General features: G+C 45.9%; 1 protein-coding gene across 2 annotated transcripts; it reads left to right on the forward strand.

Moving 5' to 3' along the window:
- The first annotated feature begins 6,144 nt into the window (after positions 1–6,144).
- LOC125507849 (L-type lectin-domain containing receptor kinase IX.1-like) lies at positions 6,145–9,607 on the forward strand. 2 transcript variants are annotated; one of them, XM_048672370.1, is made up of 3 exons: positions 6,145–7,027; positions 7,764–8,331; positions 8,403–9,607. In XM_048672370.1, exons 1-3 carry the CDS (start codon positions 6,208–6,210, stop codon positions 9,040–9,042), a joined length of 2,028 nt encoding a protein of 675 aa, XP_048528327.1. In that variant the 5' UTR covers positions 6,145–6,207; the 3' UTR covers positions 9,043–9,607. The 2 variants fall into 2 exon arrangements, with proteins under 2 accessions (XP_048528327.1, XP_048528328.1); XM_048672371.1 differs by having other exon boundaries at positions 6,149–7,027; positions 8,412–9,607.
- Positions 9,608–19,999: the final 10,392 nt, after the last annotated feature.

Consider the following 19,999-nt stretch of genomic DNA (forward strand, 5'->3'; position numbering starts at 1 on the left):
GCTCATTGCGACGATGCTGAATGTTCACCTGCGAACAGTTACAAGAATATGGAATCTAGCCAAACGACAACTTGCAGCAGGCCAAGAAGTTGATATTTCAAGCAAGAAGAACAAAAGTGGTAGGAAGAGAAAAGAACTAGATCTGTCGAGAACAGCCACAATCCCCTTGAACAAAAGAAGAACAATCCGGTCTCTAGCAAGGTGTTTAGGTGTGCCCCGATCAACCCTACATGACAGATTTCAATTACAAGAGCTGAAACGCATCACAAGCACCATCAAACCCACCCTCAAGCCACAGAACAAGATAGCGAGACTAAAGTTCTGCCTATCCATGATGGATGAAAGATGGATATGAAGTCCTTGGCCCAGTTTCAAGCCAATGACAAATATGGTCCACATCGACGAGAAATGGTATGACATGACCCGAGTGAAGAGTAGCTACTACGTACTGCCTGGAGAAGAAGAACCAAACCGAACTGTGCACAATACTCATAGCATTGGGAAGGTAATGTTTCTAACAGCTGTAGCCAAACCTCGCTACAATGAAGATGGGGAGATGATATTTGATGGGAAACTTGGCATTTGGCCGTTCGTGGTACAGACCAAGGCACGACGAACAAGCCAGAATAGAGATAGGGGGACAATAGAGTTGAAGCCGGTCAAAGTTACTAGACCTGTGTGCAGAGATTACTTGATCAATAAAGTAATCCCTGCCATTCAAGACAAATGGCCGGACGGTGACGATGACACAACGATCTTTATTCAACAAGATAATGCAACACCACATGTCCTCCCTAATGATGCTGGTTTTCTAGAAGCCATGGCACAGACAGATCTGGATATTCGATTATTGCAACAACCACCAAACAGCCCTGAGCTCAATGTTCTGGATCTTTGTTTCCACTGCTCCCTCCAATCCCTAACCGACTGCAGAGCGCCTATGAATATACAGGAACTGGTACAGGGTGTAGAGGAGGAGTTTGAGAACTACGATCCCCATAAGCTGTTCAAAAGCTTTATGACGTTGCAAGCAGTCATGGTGGAAGTGATGAAAGATCAAGGAGGAAACAACTATAAGCTGCCGCATCTACACAAGGACCGTCTACAAAATGCTGGAGAGGAAATAACCGTTGTATACTGCAGTCCGGAGCTAATTACTGACACGAAGGCCATTATTGAACAAGGAAATGAGTAGATAGAGAAAGCTCAAAAAGAAAGGGAAAGGGAAAAGGAAAAGAAAGGATAGGAGTATGTGATGTGTCATGTGTCATGTGTCATGTGTATGTCTTGTGTCATATGTATGTCTTGTGTCATGTGTATGGCTTTGTGTCATGTGTATGTCTTGTGTCATGTGTATGGCTTTGTGTCATGTGTATGTATTGTGTCACGTGTTCAATGAGAAAGGATAGAAGTATTTAGATTTATTTGAATAATGGAAGTATTTGGTTGACGCCAGCTTACTGGTATAGAAACAACATACTGATGTACCTGAACCCATGCAAGATATGCCAAACTTGCAAATAGGCAAAAACCTACTACACCTACATTGTACCCATGGGCATTTTTCAAAAATTGTGATGTTTTCAAACATCAGAAATTTATTTGCAATAGTAATTCCGATCCTTTAATTTTGTATGGGAGCTACAGCCAAGAGTAATTTGACGGAGTAAGAGAACTCAGTACACTGTGTACTCCAAATTTTCTACTCCTGTCAGTCCAACAACGCAAAGTTTAATTTTCCTTGCAAAATTCAGTTAACATGTTAACAAGATCAGTTAACCGCGCAACCAAGAAAAGGCTTGCCAAAGAATAAGAAAATGCTACTGATACCCTGGACTTAGTAGACTAGTGAATACCCTTACCAATAAATCTCAGGTTCATCAAGAAAAATTCCTGGAAGTAGGATGATAAAATGTGTGGTTCTGAACTCGAAAATTATTCAGGTGTGGTTATGTCCCTTTTTTCAGTTATAGCAGAACTTGAATCTAGCAGTCTGAAGAATTTTGAAACAATGACAGAAGACTTGATTGCAGTCTGAAACAATGACTAAATTACTTGCCACATCATGAAACAAATGGCCTAGTGAGATTTGTCTACCAGGTTTTGCTAACTGAAGAAACAAGTGTGATCCTCGCAGTCTTAAGCAAATGTCAGAAGCAGCAAATTTCAGTAAAAAAATCAGTTTTGACACATAAATCATGGAGGGGAATTGAAGGAGGGAGGCTTAACCTGCCAAGAAGACGCCACCACCGTCGTCGAGCTCGCAGTACAGTATGTGCAGGGATGGTGGAGCTCGCAGTAGAGAAGACGTCTCCGCCGACGTCGAGCTCGCCATGAAGCTTGCTGTCGTCGGGCTCGTCAGTTACGTCTCCTGCCGTCTGGCCTCGCAGCCACCATATCAGCCTTGCCGACGCTGGATCTGAAGCAGCCGGAGCAGAGCACGGCGGTCACTAGGGAAGCTAGGGAAGGAAGGCAAGCTGGAGCTGCGCGAGCAGGAGAGAGCCGCGGAGGAGGCAGTTACGGCGGCGGCAAGCTATGGCGGTGGTGGAGCAGGGCAGCTGCGGCTTCTGTCGGAGGAGGTCGGAAAAATCGATGCTTCTCCTCGCCGGGGAAGCAACGCGGCGGAGGAGGAGGGGAGCAAGGAGGGGGAGCAGAGCAGGGATCTTCTTGCGCGGGGAATCTCCGGCAACACCAGCAACAGCTTCTTGGGGAGCCGAGTAGAGGGCTCCGGCAAGGGAGGAGACAAGCAGGGGAACCGGCGGGGAGAGGAGCGGAGGTGGGGGAGTGTGTCATTTGTCGGGAATACACCGAGGAGGTTTTCGTAAAATTGCCACGAAGACAACTTTTCCCGGACGGAGGGAGTAGTAACTAAAAAACACTTTGTATGTATGATGTCTGATTGGACTGAACCGAACTCTGGTAAAATTTGAGCTACTTCAGAATAATCTTGTATCAATTGACGATGATGACACGGCCGCTTCAAAATAGTAATTGCATGCATCTGCAACTAGGGTACACTTTCTAGGAAGTTTTTTTATGAACGTAGGTATATCTAGACAGATAGCATTGCCAGAGTTTGGCGAAGAATATTGGTCATAACTAAAGTAAAAGCCTTGTTCCCCTGACACCATTATTTTTGTGTGTTTTGCAGTTAAGTGATTGCCGTTTACTAATGACAATGTTCTACCTTGTGTGACTGGTCTGGAGAGGATATACATAGTATGGTGTAGTAAAATCAGCAAGTTGACATGAGACAAATTCAATATATTGGGGTTTGGTTATCTGTCTCTTTCCTTGACAGCTCAAGCAGAAGAAATTTCAGGTGACTAGGGACCCAATATGGGCTCGTAGACATGGTCAGAATTATCAACGACGATTACTACCCCTTGACCGGTGACAAGGACGTCTGGACATGTATCTCACACTTGGTGCAGGTATAAATCATGCATTAAATCAGTGTGGATTATTTTTCATCAGCATGTAGCAAAACCGAATGAATTCTTCATGTGCTTCACCATATATGATATAGGAGGAAAAATCTGCACAGAAGCAGAAAAGATCAGTCAGGAGCAAAGGTGAGTCCATATCATACCTTCTTTTTAAACTGATATATAATACTAGATGAAAACATCAGGGACCTATGCTCAAGTAAAAAAAGAACTATAAGGTGGGTCAAACAAAGGTATAAGTTGAGCAAAGTGTTTACTTTTACCTGGTAGTTGAGTCCACACCATATCACTATCCGGCCAATGCATATTGGAGTTTTAGAAAATTCACGAATGCAGTGCATGCTGTTAACGTTCAAAGCCACTTAACTAGAGCCATCAACATTTTAGTCTCTGCACATGCAACTATTGATCATGTATGTTCTTATTCATCATTTGTGGAAACTTCAACGTGCCTAGAACGATGCGGGCACCTGCCCATTTGGCTCATATGATAGTCATATGATCCACGCTAGAACTTATAGACATATTCTCTACCCCTTGACAGTGACTGGACACCGGTTGAAGCTAAGCTACGGGAGCTTGCTTTAATTTCAAATCAAATGAATGATGTGACATGGCTAGTCGCTTTCTGAGCGAAAAGTGCCTGCAGCTCCCGGTCTCCACTGCTCTTGGTATTTGAAAATTTTGAAAAGCACACTTTTCTTGCTAAAAAAATTCCTAAATCAAATACGTGGATACATACACACATTCCTAAGGCCTGGTAAAAAGCTGAAAAAGAAATACTTTGTATTTTGAGAAATATAAAAAAGAGAAATTTCTGACATAAATGGGATCCATTTTCTCCTATATACTGTCAGAATTTTGTTTTTTTCTATAGCTCAAAACAAAGCGAGATATCTACCAAAACTTGCCACGGGTATTTGGAATGTGTATATGTATCCCTGGGAAAAATTTCAGATTTTTTTGAAACTTCAAAAACACAAATTTCAAAATGTTAAATATAGGGAGCAGTGGAGCTCGGGTGCTGCAATCCCTCTCTCCTTTCTGAGTTGAATTATAACACGTGGTAGGAATCCCCTTTCTCGACATCACAACGTTTTTGTCTTGCTACTGCTCTGACCGGGATAATTCAAAAGTTTAGTCGACGGAACTTGTCTATATTATCTCATTAACCTCCAAATCCAGTTTTGTTTCTATTTCACTTCTTTATAATGCAAGAGAGAAAGCCCTCCCAACCTCCCCTGCATCATACAGTATATGATAAACAAATCCTTAAGTTTATTGCAAAGTTCTTTTTAGCCGATTTATTACAAAGTTTCCAAGCAATACGATGAGGCCAAATGGTAAAGCTGTGAGTGTTGACATAAAAAGAGAGTGAAGTGTTACCTTTTTCTTTGGCAATTGTTAGGCGGCAATTTGGTTCCAGGATACACATATTTTCCAAATTGTGGAAAAGTTAAAATATCCAAATAATTCTTTTTTTTCATGCATATATACACAGATGCAAATCTACATATGTACAAAACATCATCAAACAATATGTCTATTTTTAAGCTACACAAAAATGGTAAATTTGCGCATCCATAGAAACAAATAGTAATTCAACTTTGGGTTCACATATTTGTCTTTTTTTTCCAAACCACAACTAAAAGGGTATGAGTACTACAACTCTCTCCAACCTCGTTCTCTCCTTCTCCTTCTTCCTCAGATCTGCTTCGTTTGGTCCCTCCCCTCTCCCTCCGGCCTTGCCGACGACAAGCAGGGTGAGGGTCCCTTCTTCCCCGTAGTTGTGGGTAGTTTATTTGCATCCCTAGTGGCACTTTGACGCTATGTCATCTAGATGGTGGAGGTGCTTGCTGATGGAGAGTACTCTCTCCATCTCATCTTAAGTGTAGTGTTAAAAACGCCTTTATATTATGGAACGGAGGGAGCAGCTTATTTGCGTACTTGCTCGTAGTCGCTTTCGTACTTGGTGGCTACCTAGGAGCAGTTGGGTCCAAGCCCTTAATAATGAATAAAGGTCCTTTGCCTTTTCTTCTTCCAATAATCCCCTTGTTTTTCTTAATCTTGTGGCCAACCAAAAAAAGACTACAAGGTCGGTCAACTTTGGTGACCTTGTAGTCGATCCTTAAAATATGAAAAATACCACGAGCCGGTAGAATAATGAACATGGAGCAGGGCTCTCTGCGCATATAGGAGTACCTTTATCAAGGGGTGTCTCGTGTAAGATTTTGTGTGGCGCACCACTCACCAGTACCAGTACCGTACCACTGGCTGGCCATGGCTCCACCTCCATGTGTTGGTCTTCTGATGCTGCTCCTACTCCTAGCCGTCGTCGTCGCATTGGTATGGCCGGCCATCATGTGCACCCGGCGAGGCTGCCCGTCCATGCGCTGCGATTCGTTCGTTCGAGGCACCGCTACCGCCTGCCGGAGAAGATGCCAGGCCGGCAGTGGGCGCCGGCTACTTCGGTCTGTCAAACTTGCTGAAGTCCAAGTCACCGCTTGACTTTGCCTGCCTAGTCTGAAATTTCTGAAAAGGACATAGGCCGACTATTCATCAACTGAACGATCGCCTTCTACGTCTAGCTGAGAAAAATAGGTGTGATTTGTGGCTACATGCCTACAAGACTCGCCTAGAAGACTGACTTCATCGTTTTTTTAACTTTGATTGAATTTGTCGTTGCCTAGAAGACTCGCCTACAAGACTGACTTTATCGTTGCTGTGCCCATCCTGTTCTAGCACCGAGAGATCCAATATGCACCACTTCCTCCTCCTCTTTCTCATTTTCTTGCTTCCCCATGAAACCATCTACTACGCGGCCGCAGCTTCCGGCGGTGGCGACTTGTGCAGCCGCCGGTGCGGCGGTACCACCGTCCCATACCCTTTCGGATTCTCCCCCGGCTGCCCCATCGCCCTGTCGTGCGACGCCAGCACCTCCACGCCCATCCTCCCATACATAGACATAGGAGACAACGGCACCATGCACCGTGTCATCGCCTTCAACTCCACCAGCTCCACGATGGTCGTCGGCCTCCCTCCATCGTGCAGCCGCAGCGTCCCCGAGGCCAGGAGGGAACTCTCCGGGGGCAACTACGGCGTGTCATCTCGCACCGGTCTTTTCCTCCGCGGCGGCTGCAGCGGGATCAACGCTTCGGCGGGCGCTGGATGCAGCGTGCCGGTGGACGTCATGTCCAGGCTGCTCCGCACGGCGCACTGCGCCGCTAACAGCAACGGCACCTCGGCCAGTACCGTGGTTTGCGTTGCTTCCGCCGCAGGGAATGCCACTGCATACCAGTTTCTGCGGTGGGAGAAGTTGGAGAAGCAAAAGTGCGACGACGTGCTAACCTCCACGGTGTTCGTGCTCACGGCGGAGGGGGCGCCTACGCTGGAGTTCGGCGTGGCCGAGCTCGGCTGGTGGCTCAACGGGACGTGTGGCACCGGCGGGGGCGAGCGTTGCGCGGCGAACGCGACGTGCACCGACGTAGAAACGCCTAGCGGGGAGTTGGGGCACCGGTGCGGGTGCGTGGCGGGGATGGAGGGCGACGGCTCCTCGGCCGGCGACGGATGCTACCTCGGTGAGTCTTGACTTGTCGCGTGAGTGCTTAAAAAAGAAATCTCGTGTTCTGTCGCTGGGTGGGACCAGGTGCCGCTGTGCACCACGTCAGCTGCACTCACAAGTCGTGCCTGCGGTCGATCATGCCCGACATAATCCAATCTCCATAGTTCACACTTGGCAAAATAAAAATAAAAATGCGCGACATAATCTAATCTCCTATTGGTTCACACTTGGTCAAAAAATAAATACACGAAACAGTTAGGATTGTCAGCAAAATATGGGTTCAACATTCCGGGAGAAGCTAGGTGAAGGCTCGATTTCAAGATTCTGGGAGAATCGGCAAAAAAAATTGGGCCTCAATCTCTTACTCCATTCGTCTCATAAAGAGCGTTTTCACATTAGCTTGCAATGACGCTGACGGGAGCGACGGCGGCCACCTCACTGCGCACCCAACACCACAACGGTGCTCGCGCGTGACTCTAGTCATGGGACTTTAGTCATGTGACTATATGGAGAGGCTGCCTTATAAGGGCTTAGAAGTTGTCTCCATACACTGTGCCCAGCTGCCTCTAGGCAAAAAAGCTTAGCCTACTAAAGAGTTTCTTACATCTAAGCGATGATGCTAGCCGTGTCATCTAGTTTCGTTTCTGCTCATCCCTGAAGAATCTCCATGAGACATCAGATGCCTCCTGAAAAAAATCTGAAGTTTAACTTTGACGTCTGTTATTGTTTGTTGTCCCGTTTCTACGGAGAAGGTGCATCCCTGCGTGGTGTCCCAAGCTCGAAGCGCCGAAGACTACCCCTGCTCGTCAGCCTGTGTGGTGGGTTCCTGCTTTCTCTTGGCATTTTTTCCCTCTTCCTCGTACACTGGCGGAGAAGGCGTAATACCATGAACAAGACAACCAAACAGATGCCGAAAAAGGCAATGACACACTTCCATGATGAACTTGTGGAGGCCGAGCTGGAGCAAGGAGCCAGTGGCCCCCGACCATTTTCCTATCAGGAGCTCACTGTCGCCACCGACAACTTCTCCGAAGATAGAGCGCTCGGGAGAGGAGGCTTTGGGTCTGTGTACCGAGGGTTTATGGGCGACATGAATCGCGAAGTGGCTGTCAAGAGGGTGTCTGAGACCTCTCGACAGGGCTGGAAGGAGTTCATCTCGGAGGTACGAATCATTAGTCGGCTTAGGCACCGGAACCTTGTGCAGCTCATTGGCTGGTGCCATGGTGGCGAAGAGCTCCTCCTCGTCTATGACCTGATGCACAATGGCAGCCTCGACACTCATCTCTACAGACCGGACTGCGTGCTGACATGGCCGGTTAGGTATATTTACTTAATTAACTACTTGAAAAATAAATTGGTTTGGCACTTCTTTACTTAATTAACTGGAGTAGTATTTTTAGGTATGAAATAATGCTTGGCCTAGGTTTGGCGCTTCTGTACCTGCACCAAGATACGGAGCAGCGCGTGGTGCACAGGGATATCAAGCCAAGCAACATCATGTTGGACGCGTCCTTCACTGCTAAGCTAGGTGATTTCGGCCTTGCAAGGCTCATCAACGACGGCCGGAGATCGCACACGACCGGCATAGCTGGCACAATGGGGTACATAGATCCGGAGAGCGTGTTGGCCGGTAGGGCGAGCGTCGAGTCAGACGTGTATAGCTTCGGGGTTGTTCTCCTGGAGGTCGCTTGTGGGCGGCGGCCAACTTTGGTCCAAGAAGACGGAGATGTCGTCCACATTGTCCAATGGGTGTGGGACTTGTACGGCAGAGGATCAGTCCTCGACACCGCTGATGAGTGGCTTAGGGGGGAGTTCGATGAAGGGCAGATGGAGCGTGTGATGGTCTTGGGACTCTGGTGTGCGCACCCTGACCGTGGCATGCGGCCATCCATCAGGCAAGCGGTGAGCGTGCTGCGGTCTGAAGCGCCACTGCCGAGCCTACCGGCGAGGATGCCGGTGGCGACGTATGGGCCACCGACTAATCATTCGAGTTCCGGAACTTTGGTGCTGAGCAGAGTCAGTGGCCGGTGATGACGGTCCCATCGGAACACTAGTTAAATTCTCCAGTTATTGCTGGGTCTCAGTTCCTTATGTTGGTTATAAATCATGCACTAGCAGGAAGAGACAAATATACAGAAACAAAATGTTGCCTCCATTGAGCATCTATGAAACAAACACCATGTATATTGCCGGATCATCTTTATTTGCAAGGAAACTCTTTCTCTTCCTCAGTTTCTTGCTCTTGGCTTGATGTCCCTATGCACCGAAGCGGATCTCTTCTTCCTCTTCCTCCTCAGTTTCTTGCCTCCCCATAAAATGGAGACCTTATCCACAAAACTACATCAAAATTTGCATTCCTTTGTTTATTTGAGAAGAGGATTTATACTCCCGACCTGCATGTTCGATGTTTCCAATTTGATTATGATGAAATTTGATCCGTTATGTGTATGTGCAGGCAATGGTATGATTTCGCTTGTTTTCTTGCTAGAGTAGTCGTTGTCTTCGCACTAATTGGAAGAGCTCCCCCTTTTGATTATTCATGAATCTTGGTCATGCTTGCTTAATCAAATCAGCTGCGAGGCACTATGCTGCTTGATCGGTGAGTTCATGTCTGGATTACGTACACCGATGAGCTCCGCCGGAGCCTCGGAGGAAACTTCTTGCTAAACTCCAAATCGCCCCCTCTCCTGGCCTGATCTATGTGGCTTGGCCTGAAATTCTGAAAGGGACAGAGGTTGACTCTAACATCTCCACTGAAGAATCGCTTCTACTTCTAGCTGAGAAAAAATGGGTGTAAATATGTGGACACAGGCGAAGTATCAAATGAAAACTGAAATTCGGTGCAAATCTGGAAACTTCCATCGTGGGACCTTGGATCAATAGCGAGCGGCAGAGATCAAAGGTGGGAGCACTAACCAGCCACTTAACTCCATTTTTCACATAACCCTCTCTTTCATTAATTGGGTAACTCCCTGTCTTATTCTACCCGTTCCTATCCTTTCAAGTTATAACCCAAATCTCGCCGCTGCCTCATCTGACTTATGCGACGGCGACCAGGCGAGCCCCCGCGCGATGGCGGGTGCTGCACCACGCAATGGTGATTCGGCGGCCTCAGCGCTACTTCAGGAAACGACCACCCGGCGCCCTCAGGGCTGCTCCGACGCGACGACGAGTCTGACGGCCTTGGCGCTGCCCGTCCTACCCGTCCCACCCTAGTGCGATGGCAGCCCGCCGACCTTGGCGCTGCATGCCCTTCGAAGCTGTTGGTCTGTATTTGTCGTCGTCCAAATTCTAGTGCAGACAATTGGGCCGGGCCAGCTTTTGGTTAGCTGTTCATATTCGGTTCCTTAGCTGAATGAATGCTATAGTGTGCAGCTTATAGGAAAATTTAAGTTCCCCAGAAATCCACTATAAAGAAATCACAGAGTATTGGAGCAACAATAACAAGAGACCATCTATGAAGAAAGGCGGCAGATGGAAACCCCCAAATGAAGATTACCTGAGGATCAAGTGCTCTGTTTCAAGAAGCAAAATTTAAACTGACCTTTTATTTCAGTTCTACTTTCTATTGTGTGGTGACCCAAGTCTTGTAATTAAATTTTCATTGGCCGAGTGTAATCTCACCCTCGCCCCCAACTCTCAACCTTTGTAAATGTACTCTATCTTATAATGAAATGGTTCAAGCCAACGTAAGTCCGCTGTAGCTCCGTCAAAAAAAAAAGTCCAACTCTGTAATCTGTATCTCCGTTTTTGTTTGTTTTGGTCGTTGCAATTCTGTGTGATGGCTTTCCCCTCGTCTCCTATTCTAATATATTCACATACAACTCTTCGAATTTCTGCTGTAATCAACGGATCTATGATTAGTACTCCTACATTACTCAGACCTCACGAGGCACTGTGTTTTTTTTTTTGACCCGCACGAGCCACTGTGTTACTTCCACTACCCGTGAACTGGAACATGTAGTTAGGAAAACGACCACACATCACATTGATCTCCCTGAGCTCTCATGGCACCATTTGCAGAGAGAAGCTTCAAGTATTTTCAGTTTGTCGATGACCAGCAACAATCACATTCAAAAACTACAGGGAAGTTGTACAACTCCAGTCTTCAGTACCTATTTTTTAATTGCACAGCTCCAGCACTAACTTTTTTTTTTGCGGGTGTGCTCCAGCACCAACTGAACAGCAACTTTCCGTGCACAAGCTTCAACATATCCAGGTAAAGTACTTCAGAGAACAGAGTTTGTGCTGGACAATTCTTCAGAGAACTGCAAAATCAGTGCATACAATTCTTCAGAGAACGACGTAGCGTGGGGGCAACCCGCGGCTGTCGAGTTGCCCTTCGAGGTTGCCACATCCGGACGCTGCTGTGCTTCACGCAACCTACACTGTAGGTCACGGCCATCGTTACGGCGTCGCGTGGAGCTCAGAGGTGCTGTTAGCGATGCGTAGCTGTGTCGCTCTACTTCACCTTTGGGGCTGCGCCGGCGAGCTCTTCGCCTCCTACGCAGTCCCAATCCCTTGCCGCAAGGTCCACGTCGTCGGTGAGGGAGGCTCCCTGGGCCGACGCCACGGGCACCCTCGCCAGCGCGTCCCTTGACTCGGCTTCTCGGGACTGCGCTCCCCGCCGAGGGGAGCTTCGGCACGGTGCGCGGCTGCGTCGCTGCAGTTGGGAGCCCCGTCAGCCCGCCTACCTCCGTGGCATTCACCGTGGCAGCAGCGCCATGGTACGGGGCGAGTTAGGTTGGATATGGCCAAGTAATCTGCTAATCATTGAGATAAAAGGGGGTTTCTGTTAATTGACGTTTAAGTGGCCGGTTAGAATTCCCACCTTTGGTCTGTGCCGTTCTTTGTAGATCTAATGGCTCACACGGCAAGTTTTCAGATTTTCACTGAAAATCAGTTTTCACTCGATACTTCGCCGTGGATACAAGGCTCATAATTAATCCGCTTGCACCAAGCGGCGAGAGCTCGACTATGCACCACCTCTTGCTCCTCCTGCTCGATCGTCTTCTTGCTTCCCCATGAAACCCTCTCCGGCACAATGGCCGCCGCCTCGTGTAACCGCTGGTGCGGTGGCACGAGCGTCCCCTACCCAGTGAAAAAAATAGCATGCTACAGGATTTAGCGTCACCTTCTCCAAATGCTATAAAAGCTATTGCGTGCTATATTTCAAAATAGTGTTTTTCCTAAAAATATTAAATACCCACTCCGTTTCAAAATATAGTGCTACCTTTATTTCCGTGCTTTAACTTTGACCATAAATTAAATCAACAAGATCGACTGCGACGGGAGCAAAAGTTATACCAGTGAATTCGTATTTAAAAGAAGTTTTCAATTATATAATTTTTTCTCCCGTCGCAGTCGGTCTCGTTGATTAAATTTATGATCAAAATTGTATCTCGGAAAGTGCGGACGCACTATATTTTGAAATGGAAGGAGTATATCATAAAACTTAATGCCTACATAATCGGCAAAGAAAGGGACACTCCAAATTAAACAGAGAATCATATGGGATCTAAGCTCGGGGCATGTACACTCCTAATTTATAAGAAAATGAAACACTTCTAATTAAACAGAGAAGCATCGGTGCCTAACTTATCGGCGCCGGCGGTGTGATTGACATCGGCATTGTCTTGTTACAGTTGGAGGCATGGCCGACGCCGCTAATTGAAGGGGGACGGAGATAAGCTGCTACCGTGAACGGACTGCCACTGCCGCCTTCGCTCATGAGTCACGAACGCCGCTCGCATCGCTGTCCTTGGTCATGAGCTAATGGAAAATTGGTGACGAGTTGACTAGGGTTTTTTTAAAAAGAGGATGACCCCCGGCCTTTGCATCTGGGTGATGCATACGGCCACACGAGTTGACTAGGTTAGGCTGTATGCGTTGCGTCTGCATCTGAGAGAGCGAGAGTGAGTTGGGCCGATGTGATGTGGTTATGCCTGATGGGTTGCTATGTGGTACATACTAAAACGCTACAACGTCTAATTTGTTTAGCGTCGGAATAACGCGCTATAGGGCGAATAGCGCCGTAGCGAGCAAATTAGCTAAAATGTAACGTGGCCTTTCTAGGTATGCTATAGAGACATAACGTCGAAATAGCACGCTATTTTTTTCGTTGCCCCTACCCCTTCGGCTTCTCATACGGCTGCCCCGTCGCCCTCTCCTGTGATGCTAACACCTCCACACCGATCCTCCCATACAAAGGCGACAAAGGCAAATCGCCATACCATGTCGTGTCCTTCAACTCTACTGCATCCTCCCTCGTCGTCTATCTCCCGCCGTCGTGCGCATGCAGCGTCTCTGACGTCGGGAAGGCCCTCTCCGGCCGCAGCTATGATGTCTCGCTCGGCACCATTCTGATCCTCCATGGTGGTTGCCGCGACAGCAACGCAGCGGCCGGCGCCGGGTGTAGCGTGTCTGCCATGTCCTAGCTGCTCCGAACGGCACGGTGCAGCACAGACGACACCTCCACCGACGTGGCGTGCGTTGCTTCGGCTGCGCCGAACGCCATGGTGGCAAGGGCGGTGTCTCTGTTCTGGGAGAAGGTGGAGGAGAAAAAGTGTGACGACGTGATGACCTTTGGTGGAGTTAATTGCATGTTGGTATCACACTTGGGCACCTACTCACGAGTCAGTACCACTACTCGTGCATGTCGCAGTTCAGTACCACTATTTGGCCTAACTGTTACAAACTGGACTGACAGCCGTATAAGTGAGTATTGACCATGTATCTGACAGACGGGGCCCACCTGTCAGGTGACATGGTGGCCAGTCGGCGCGTGCCCGGTGCGCTGACTAGGACAAGGCCGGTGCAGTCGGTCTACATGGGCACGGTCGTGGGTCGACCTCACTCTCGCTCGACCTCACTCTCGCTCTCCCTCCTCTCTCCAATTCGCCGCCGCCCGCCGCCCGCCGCCCGCCGCCGCCACCACCTGAACCGACTCGCCATCGCGCCATGGAGGACGAGAGCAGCCAGGACTCAAGCGTGCAATACATGAACCTCTCCGACGACAAAGCCATGCATTACCGGGTGAGTTGTAGAGCTAGGGTTAGGGTTGGGTTATCTGATTTGTGGGGATTTGATTTGATTTGGAGATTTTCTTTTCCTTTTGGTCCTGTAGATCCCTGCTAGCATTGAAGACCAACACTACAGTGGCATTGAGACAACACCCAGAGTTCTTTGCTATCAGCATGGTGTGGCGGCTGAGAGGCATGTAGCATTTGAAGCATTTAACACGGGCAGGAGGTTCTTAGTCTGTCCTAAGAGTGTAAGATTCTGTCGAAACTCTGTGTTAATTGTATTGTTTAATCTAGCCATGTGCATAGAATTGTCCAGTCGAGTGCATAGAATTCATGGTCTTTAATCTACCCATGTGCTGATGCACATTGTTTAATGAGTACTCTTGTTTAATTGGGTAGTTGTGATGGTCATTTTGTAGCCATTTAGTACTACTGATGCTAATCAATGGATTAGAAAATGTGTTGATGCTTTCCATGTATATTTAATTTGGCCAGTAATTTTATAATTGGTCAACAGCTTAGTTTGCAGTGCAGTGCAGATAATCATTGTTTAGCTCACAAGAGTACTCACTTTGCAAATTATTTGATTGTTTAAGGTCAGAGAGATTCAATGTCAGAAGCTAAAAAATTTAGTGTCAGAGGTTCATTCTTTAGTTGGCTATATTATTAAAGTTGTTTCTCAAAGATGCTTAAAGTTCATTTTTTTAATTCAGTGGTAGATGCTTAAAGTTGATTTGATTTGTATTTCATTGTTTAAAGTTAGATGCTCAAAGTTCAGTTACAATTTAAAGTTAGATGCTCAGAGTTCAGTTATAATGTAAAGTTAGATGCTCAAAGTTCAGTTATAATTTAAAGTTAGATGCTCAAAGTTCAGTTATAATTTGAAGTTAGGTGCTCAAAGTTCAGTTATTATTTAAAGTTAGATGCTCAAAGTTCATTGTTTAAAGCTAGTTTATTGCTTAAATAATTTGCCTAGGAGATTGATTTTACACATGCTATGGTTGTTTATATTGCAGGAAGATGACAACTGTGGTATTGTTCTCTGGGTTGACCCAGAGTGGCCCCCTACATTGCAGAATGCCTTGTTGAAGCTATGGGAAATGTATCATGACAACAAGAGTGATAGGAGGAATGTTAACCTGGAGAGTTCACTCACTATTCACCATTTGACTGAAGAAGAAAATAATCTAGAGGCCAACTATGACAAATTGGTTGAAGATGTGCACCAACTGTTCAATGCTCAAGAGGATAGGATGGTATATTTCAGCTATTTGCAGGCTAAGATGCATAATGTGGATGTTTCTGATTCAGTTGTATCTGACATGAAGACAGAGATGGGGAAGAAAGATGCAGAGATCTTCAAACTGCAGGAGAAGTATAAAGTACTGTTGAACCTGACACAATCTCAAGGCACTTGCATTAGGAACCTAAAGTTCAATCATCTAAAAGAGAAGGAAGTGCTTAGTACATCCACCAGGAACCTGCAATTCTAGGTTGATGAACTCAAAAAATCTGAGGAAAAGCTCACCCAGGAGAACACCCAGCTGCTCCTTCACATGGGTGATCTCAAGAAGGGGCATGACAAGCTCACATCAAGGAGGGATCAGCTAAAGATTCAGATTGCTGAACTGTTGAAGTCAGAGGAGAAGAACAAGCAGAAATTGAAGGGGTTCCTGGACATCTTGTCAGAATGAAGATGTAGAGGAGAGCAAGAGCAAGATCCATATCAACATGAAGAATAAGAATGCTTGCTTTGCTGACCTTTTGTGAAGTATGGTGTTATTGTGAACTAAGTTATGTACTATGGATGTGTAGTTGTTGTGAACCACTATGTTGTTGCTTTAAGTTGTTGTGAACCACTATGGTGTTGTTGTGAACCACTATGTTGTTGCTGTGAACCACTATGTTAACTCTTAGTTGCTGTGAACCACTATGTTAATCAATATGGTGTTGTTGTGAACCAGTATGTTAACTCTTAGTTGCTGCTTGTCTTAGTTGCTTGAACCAAGATATTGAACTCTTTTATGATTTTAGTTGCTTGTCTTGTTGAACCAAGATGTTGAACTCTTTTATGATTTCAGTTGCTTGTCTTAGTTGGTTAATATTGAACCACTATGTTAATCAATATGGTGTTATTGCTTGTCATAGTGGGGCTGCCTCATAGTGGTTACTCTACTCATTTAGGGTCCGTCGACGTCGAGAACCCCCTAAACCAAAGTGGTTAGTCATTTAGGGTCCGTCTGACGTCGAGAACCCCCTAAACCAAAGTGGTTAGGCATTTAGGCTATGTCGACGTCGAGAACCCCCTAAACCAAACTGGTTGGTCATTTAGGCTCCGTCGACGTCGAGAACCCCCTAAAGCAAAGTGGTTAGTCATTTAGGCTCCGTCGACGTCGAGAACCCCCTAAACCAAAGTGGTTAGTCATTTAGGCTCCGTCGACGTCGAGAACCCCCTAAACCAAAGTGGTTAGTCATTTAGGCTTCGTCAACGTCGAGAACCCCTAAACCAAAGTGGTTAGTCATTTAGGCTCCGTCGACGTCGAGAACCCCCTAAACCAAAGTGGTTAGGTATTTAGTCTCCGTCAATGTCGAGAACCCCCTAAACCAAAGTGGTTAGGCATTTAGGCTCCGTCGACATTGAGAACCCCCTAAACCAAAGTGGTTAGGTATTTAGGCTCCATCGACGTCGAGAACCCCCTAAACCAAAGTGGTTAGGCATTTAGGCTCCGTCGACGTCGAGAACACCCTAAACCTTATCATCAAATCATTAAACCTTAACATTGCCAATAACACTAATCATCAAATCATCATCAAACCTTAACATTGCCAAATTGATAGCATAACATTGCCCATAACACTAAGATAGTTGATAGCAATTCCGTACACTCAAACATAATCATCCAACCAGTTTGACTTGTTGGTTCAGTACAGTCAAACCTAAGCATCCAACCATGGTTCAGGACACAAAACATTGATCAGTACCATATTTTTGAGAAACAACAACTCATTACACTCATCTGTTACCACTGGGAGAAAACCAGGTCATCCAACCAGTGTGACTTCTTGTGGCAGAAGATGTAGAAGGAGTTGCATATATTGGGGCAGTGAATGGCCTTGCACCACTAGTTGATGGCTGTGAACTTGCACCAGACCTTGCACCAGTCCTTGCACCAGACCTTGCAGGTGGAGGCTGTGATCTTGGTGCAGGCTGGGATCTTGCAGGTGGAGGCTGCTGTTGTGATCTTATAGGTGGGGGTTGTGATCTTGCAGGTGTAGGTTGCTGCTGTGATCTTGCAGGTGTCTTGCAAAAAGAAGTGAGATTGGTATTAGTAGACAACATTAAAATATTAACAAATGCACTAGTCAACTAATAGAAAAGAAGTGAGATTTGGTATTACCACATGCTTGTTTTTCCTCATAGCCAAATCTGGTTTCAATTGTTTCAGGCAGTTGGTGTATCTATGGCCTTGGAGACCATAGTTAGAGCATGTTATTGTGGCCATTCTACTGTTGTCCTTTGGCTTTGGCACTTCAAACTTGCCCTTGATCCTCTTCTATTGCTTTCTTCCTCTCCTAACATGAAATTCTGGTGGCGCTATGTCTGGTCCATGTGTCCTTATCCAGTCATGTTCACCAGGAACAGGAAAGATCATATGTTCATATGCTGCCAAATAAAATGGTTTTTTGAAGAATTTACAAACAAAGTCCTCTGGAAACCTCTTGGCCTTGTTAATTGCTGAAATTGCATGGTTGCATGGTAGGCCACTGAGGTCCCATTTTCTGCAACCACGTGTATGATTATCCAAGTTCACAGGGTGTGTTTGCTACCCACTGGTCACTTGCCATAAATTAACACCAGCTTGAATGGGTTTGCAGTATCTGGCCCTCTCCTTTTCCAGCTCTAGCTTCTCAGCATAATGTGGTGTGATCTCCCAGAAAGCTTCCTTTCCTCTCTCTCTATTCCTATGCCACCTTACCATTTGCTTGTCCTTAATACCATCAACCATAGTCCTAATAGGCTTTTTCCTAAAATCAAGGATATACTTGCTGAACACCTCAGATAGGTTGTTAACAACCAAATCTGTCTTGCAGTTAGTGTCAAAAGCATGCCTAGCCCATGTTTTCTTAGGAATTGTGTTAATCCAGATCCAAGCATCCTCACACTCATTTCTCAAATCATTCATAGCAATATTAAACTTATGTTCATTGCAAGCATAACTGGCATTATCCATGCATTTCTTTAGATCTTCCCCCCTAAAACCAGCATTCTGGAAATTTGCATATAAGTGTCTAAGACAATATCTCTGGTGGCAGTTTGGAAATACTCTATTCACTGCATTGAGTAGCCCCTGTTGAAATTACACAGCAAACTAAGCTACTGAATATAGTTGAAGATAGACAACAAACTATGCTACTGAAATCACACATCAAACTATGTACTTACCTTCTGTCTATCTGACATGATGGTATAAGGACCAAATTGGCCAACTTCTCCTACTAGACATATCTTGAGTTGGTGCAGAAACCAACACCAATTTGCTGTATCCTCCTGACCAACAATGGCAAATGCAATTGGAAAAATGTTATTATTGCCATCTCTGCCAGTGGCAGCAAGGATCTGTGCACCTGTGGTCAGCTTAATAAAGCATCCATCAACACATGTTTTGCAAAAAAAAGAACCAATTAAGTCAGTACATAGTAAAGAAACTAAAGCAAAGGTTTAATCATGTACATAGCAATGAAACTAAAGCAAAGAAACAACTAACTAACCAATGAAAGGTCTGCATCCATTGAGAAATCCCTCCCTTGCTCCATTTTAGCAGAAAAACATTGCATGAAACCTTGGCCCTGGATGTGGTATTTTTTTGTTGCTTTAGGAACTAGAGTTGTAACTACAACCCTACTTCCAGGGTTTGTCTGCATGATGGTTGCTGCATACTCCCTTAGCCTGGGATACTGCTTCTTGTGCTCTCCTAAGACAGCTTCCACAGCTAGGTTTTTGGCCCTATAGGCCATGTGCTTAGGAACCTCAACACCATACTTCTCCTGCCAGGCATCAATTAGATTTTGTATGCTAGTGGTTGGATCATACCTGAACAATGACTCATATGTCTTTGTAAGCCATTTTGCACTAACCCTGGAAGACTCTGTACTGGTAGGGCAAGTGTGCTCTAGGTTCATTTTTTATAGCAAAAGTCTTTTCACCTTTGATCACAGTAGCAACAATGTGGAACTGACAGTGCTCATTTCTGCAACATGCAATGATCCTTTGGTCAGAGTTTCTATGATATCTGAAATCTCTTGCCTGTGAAATGTGCAAGCTCAACAGAGCATCTCTGAATTGTTGTTGATTTGTGAAGCACATGTACTTACATAATTGCTGGTGTGGGTGCTCCATTTTTTCATTGAACCATATCCTAGGTTTTCTTTTCTGTGCCCTACTCTTCTTTCTTTTCTTTAGGACAAATTGCAGTGGCTCATGCCCATCATCTTCACTATCCATTAGCCAACCAGTTTCTTCTTCATCTGATGAAGGAATGAAATCTTGCTTCACCTCCTTTAAAACACTAGAATGTGTTCTAGTGGTGGGGCACCTCCTAATTGGCAGCTTCTGTCTCTTCTTTGTAGGTTCTACCTGCAACTGTTGAGCTAACTCCACATTCAAGCTCTCCTCCCTCTCTTCATCCCCACTCTCTTCCTCCTCCCTCTCATCCATCTCAAACAGATCCTCAACCTTAGTGTCACCCTTGTAATGCAGTTGTTCCTCCTCTTATGACTCATCATCTGAATATTCATCTTGATCATCTGCTAGTCGTTCCTCATCTGCTTGTCTCTTTCCATCTATTATCTCTGTGTCTGGAAAAATACTGTACTTCTCCAAGTAGTTGTCACTGTCATATGCCCCTTCTGAATTATCACTACTGTAATATCCCTCCTCCAACAAAACTTCATCCTCCATCACA

The sequence above is a fragment of the Triticum urartu genome, chromosome 5 (genome assembly GCF_003073215.2).
Source record: "Triticum urartu cultivar G1812 chromosome 5, Tu2.1, whole genome shotgun sequence".
Classification (NCBI taxonomy): Eukaryota; Viridiplantae; Streptophyta; class Magnoliopsida; order Poales; family Poaceae; genus Triticum; species Triticum urartu.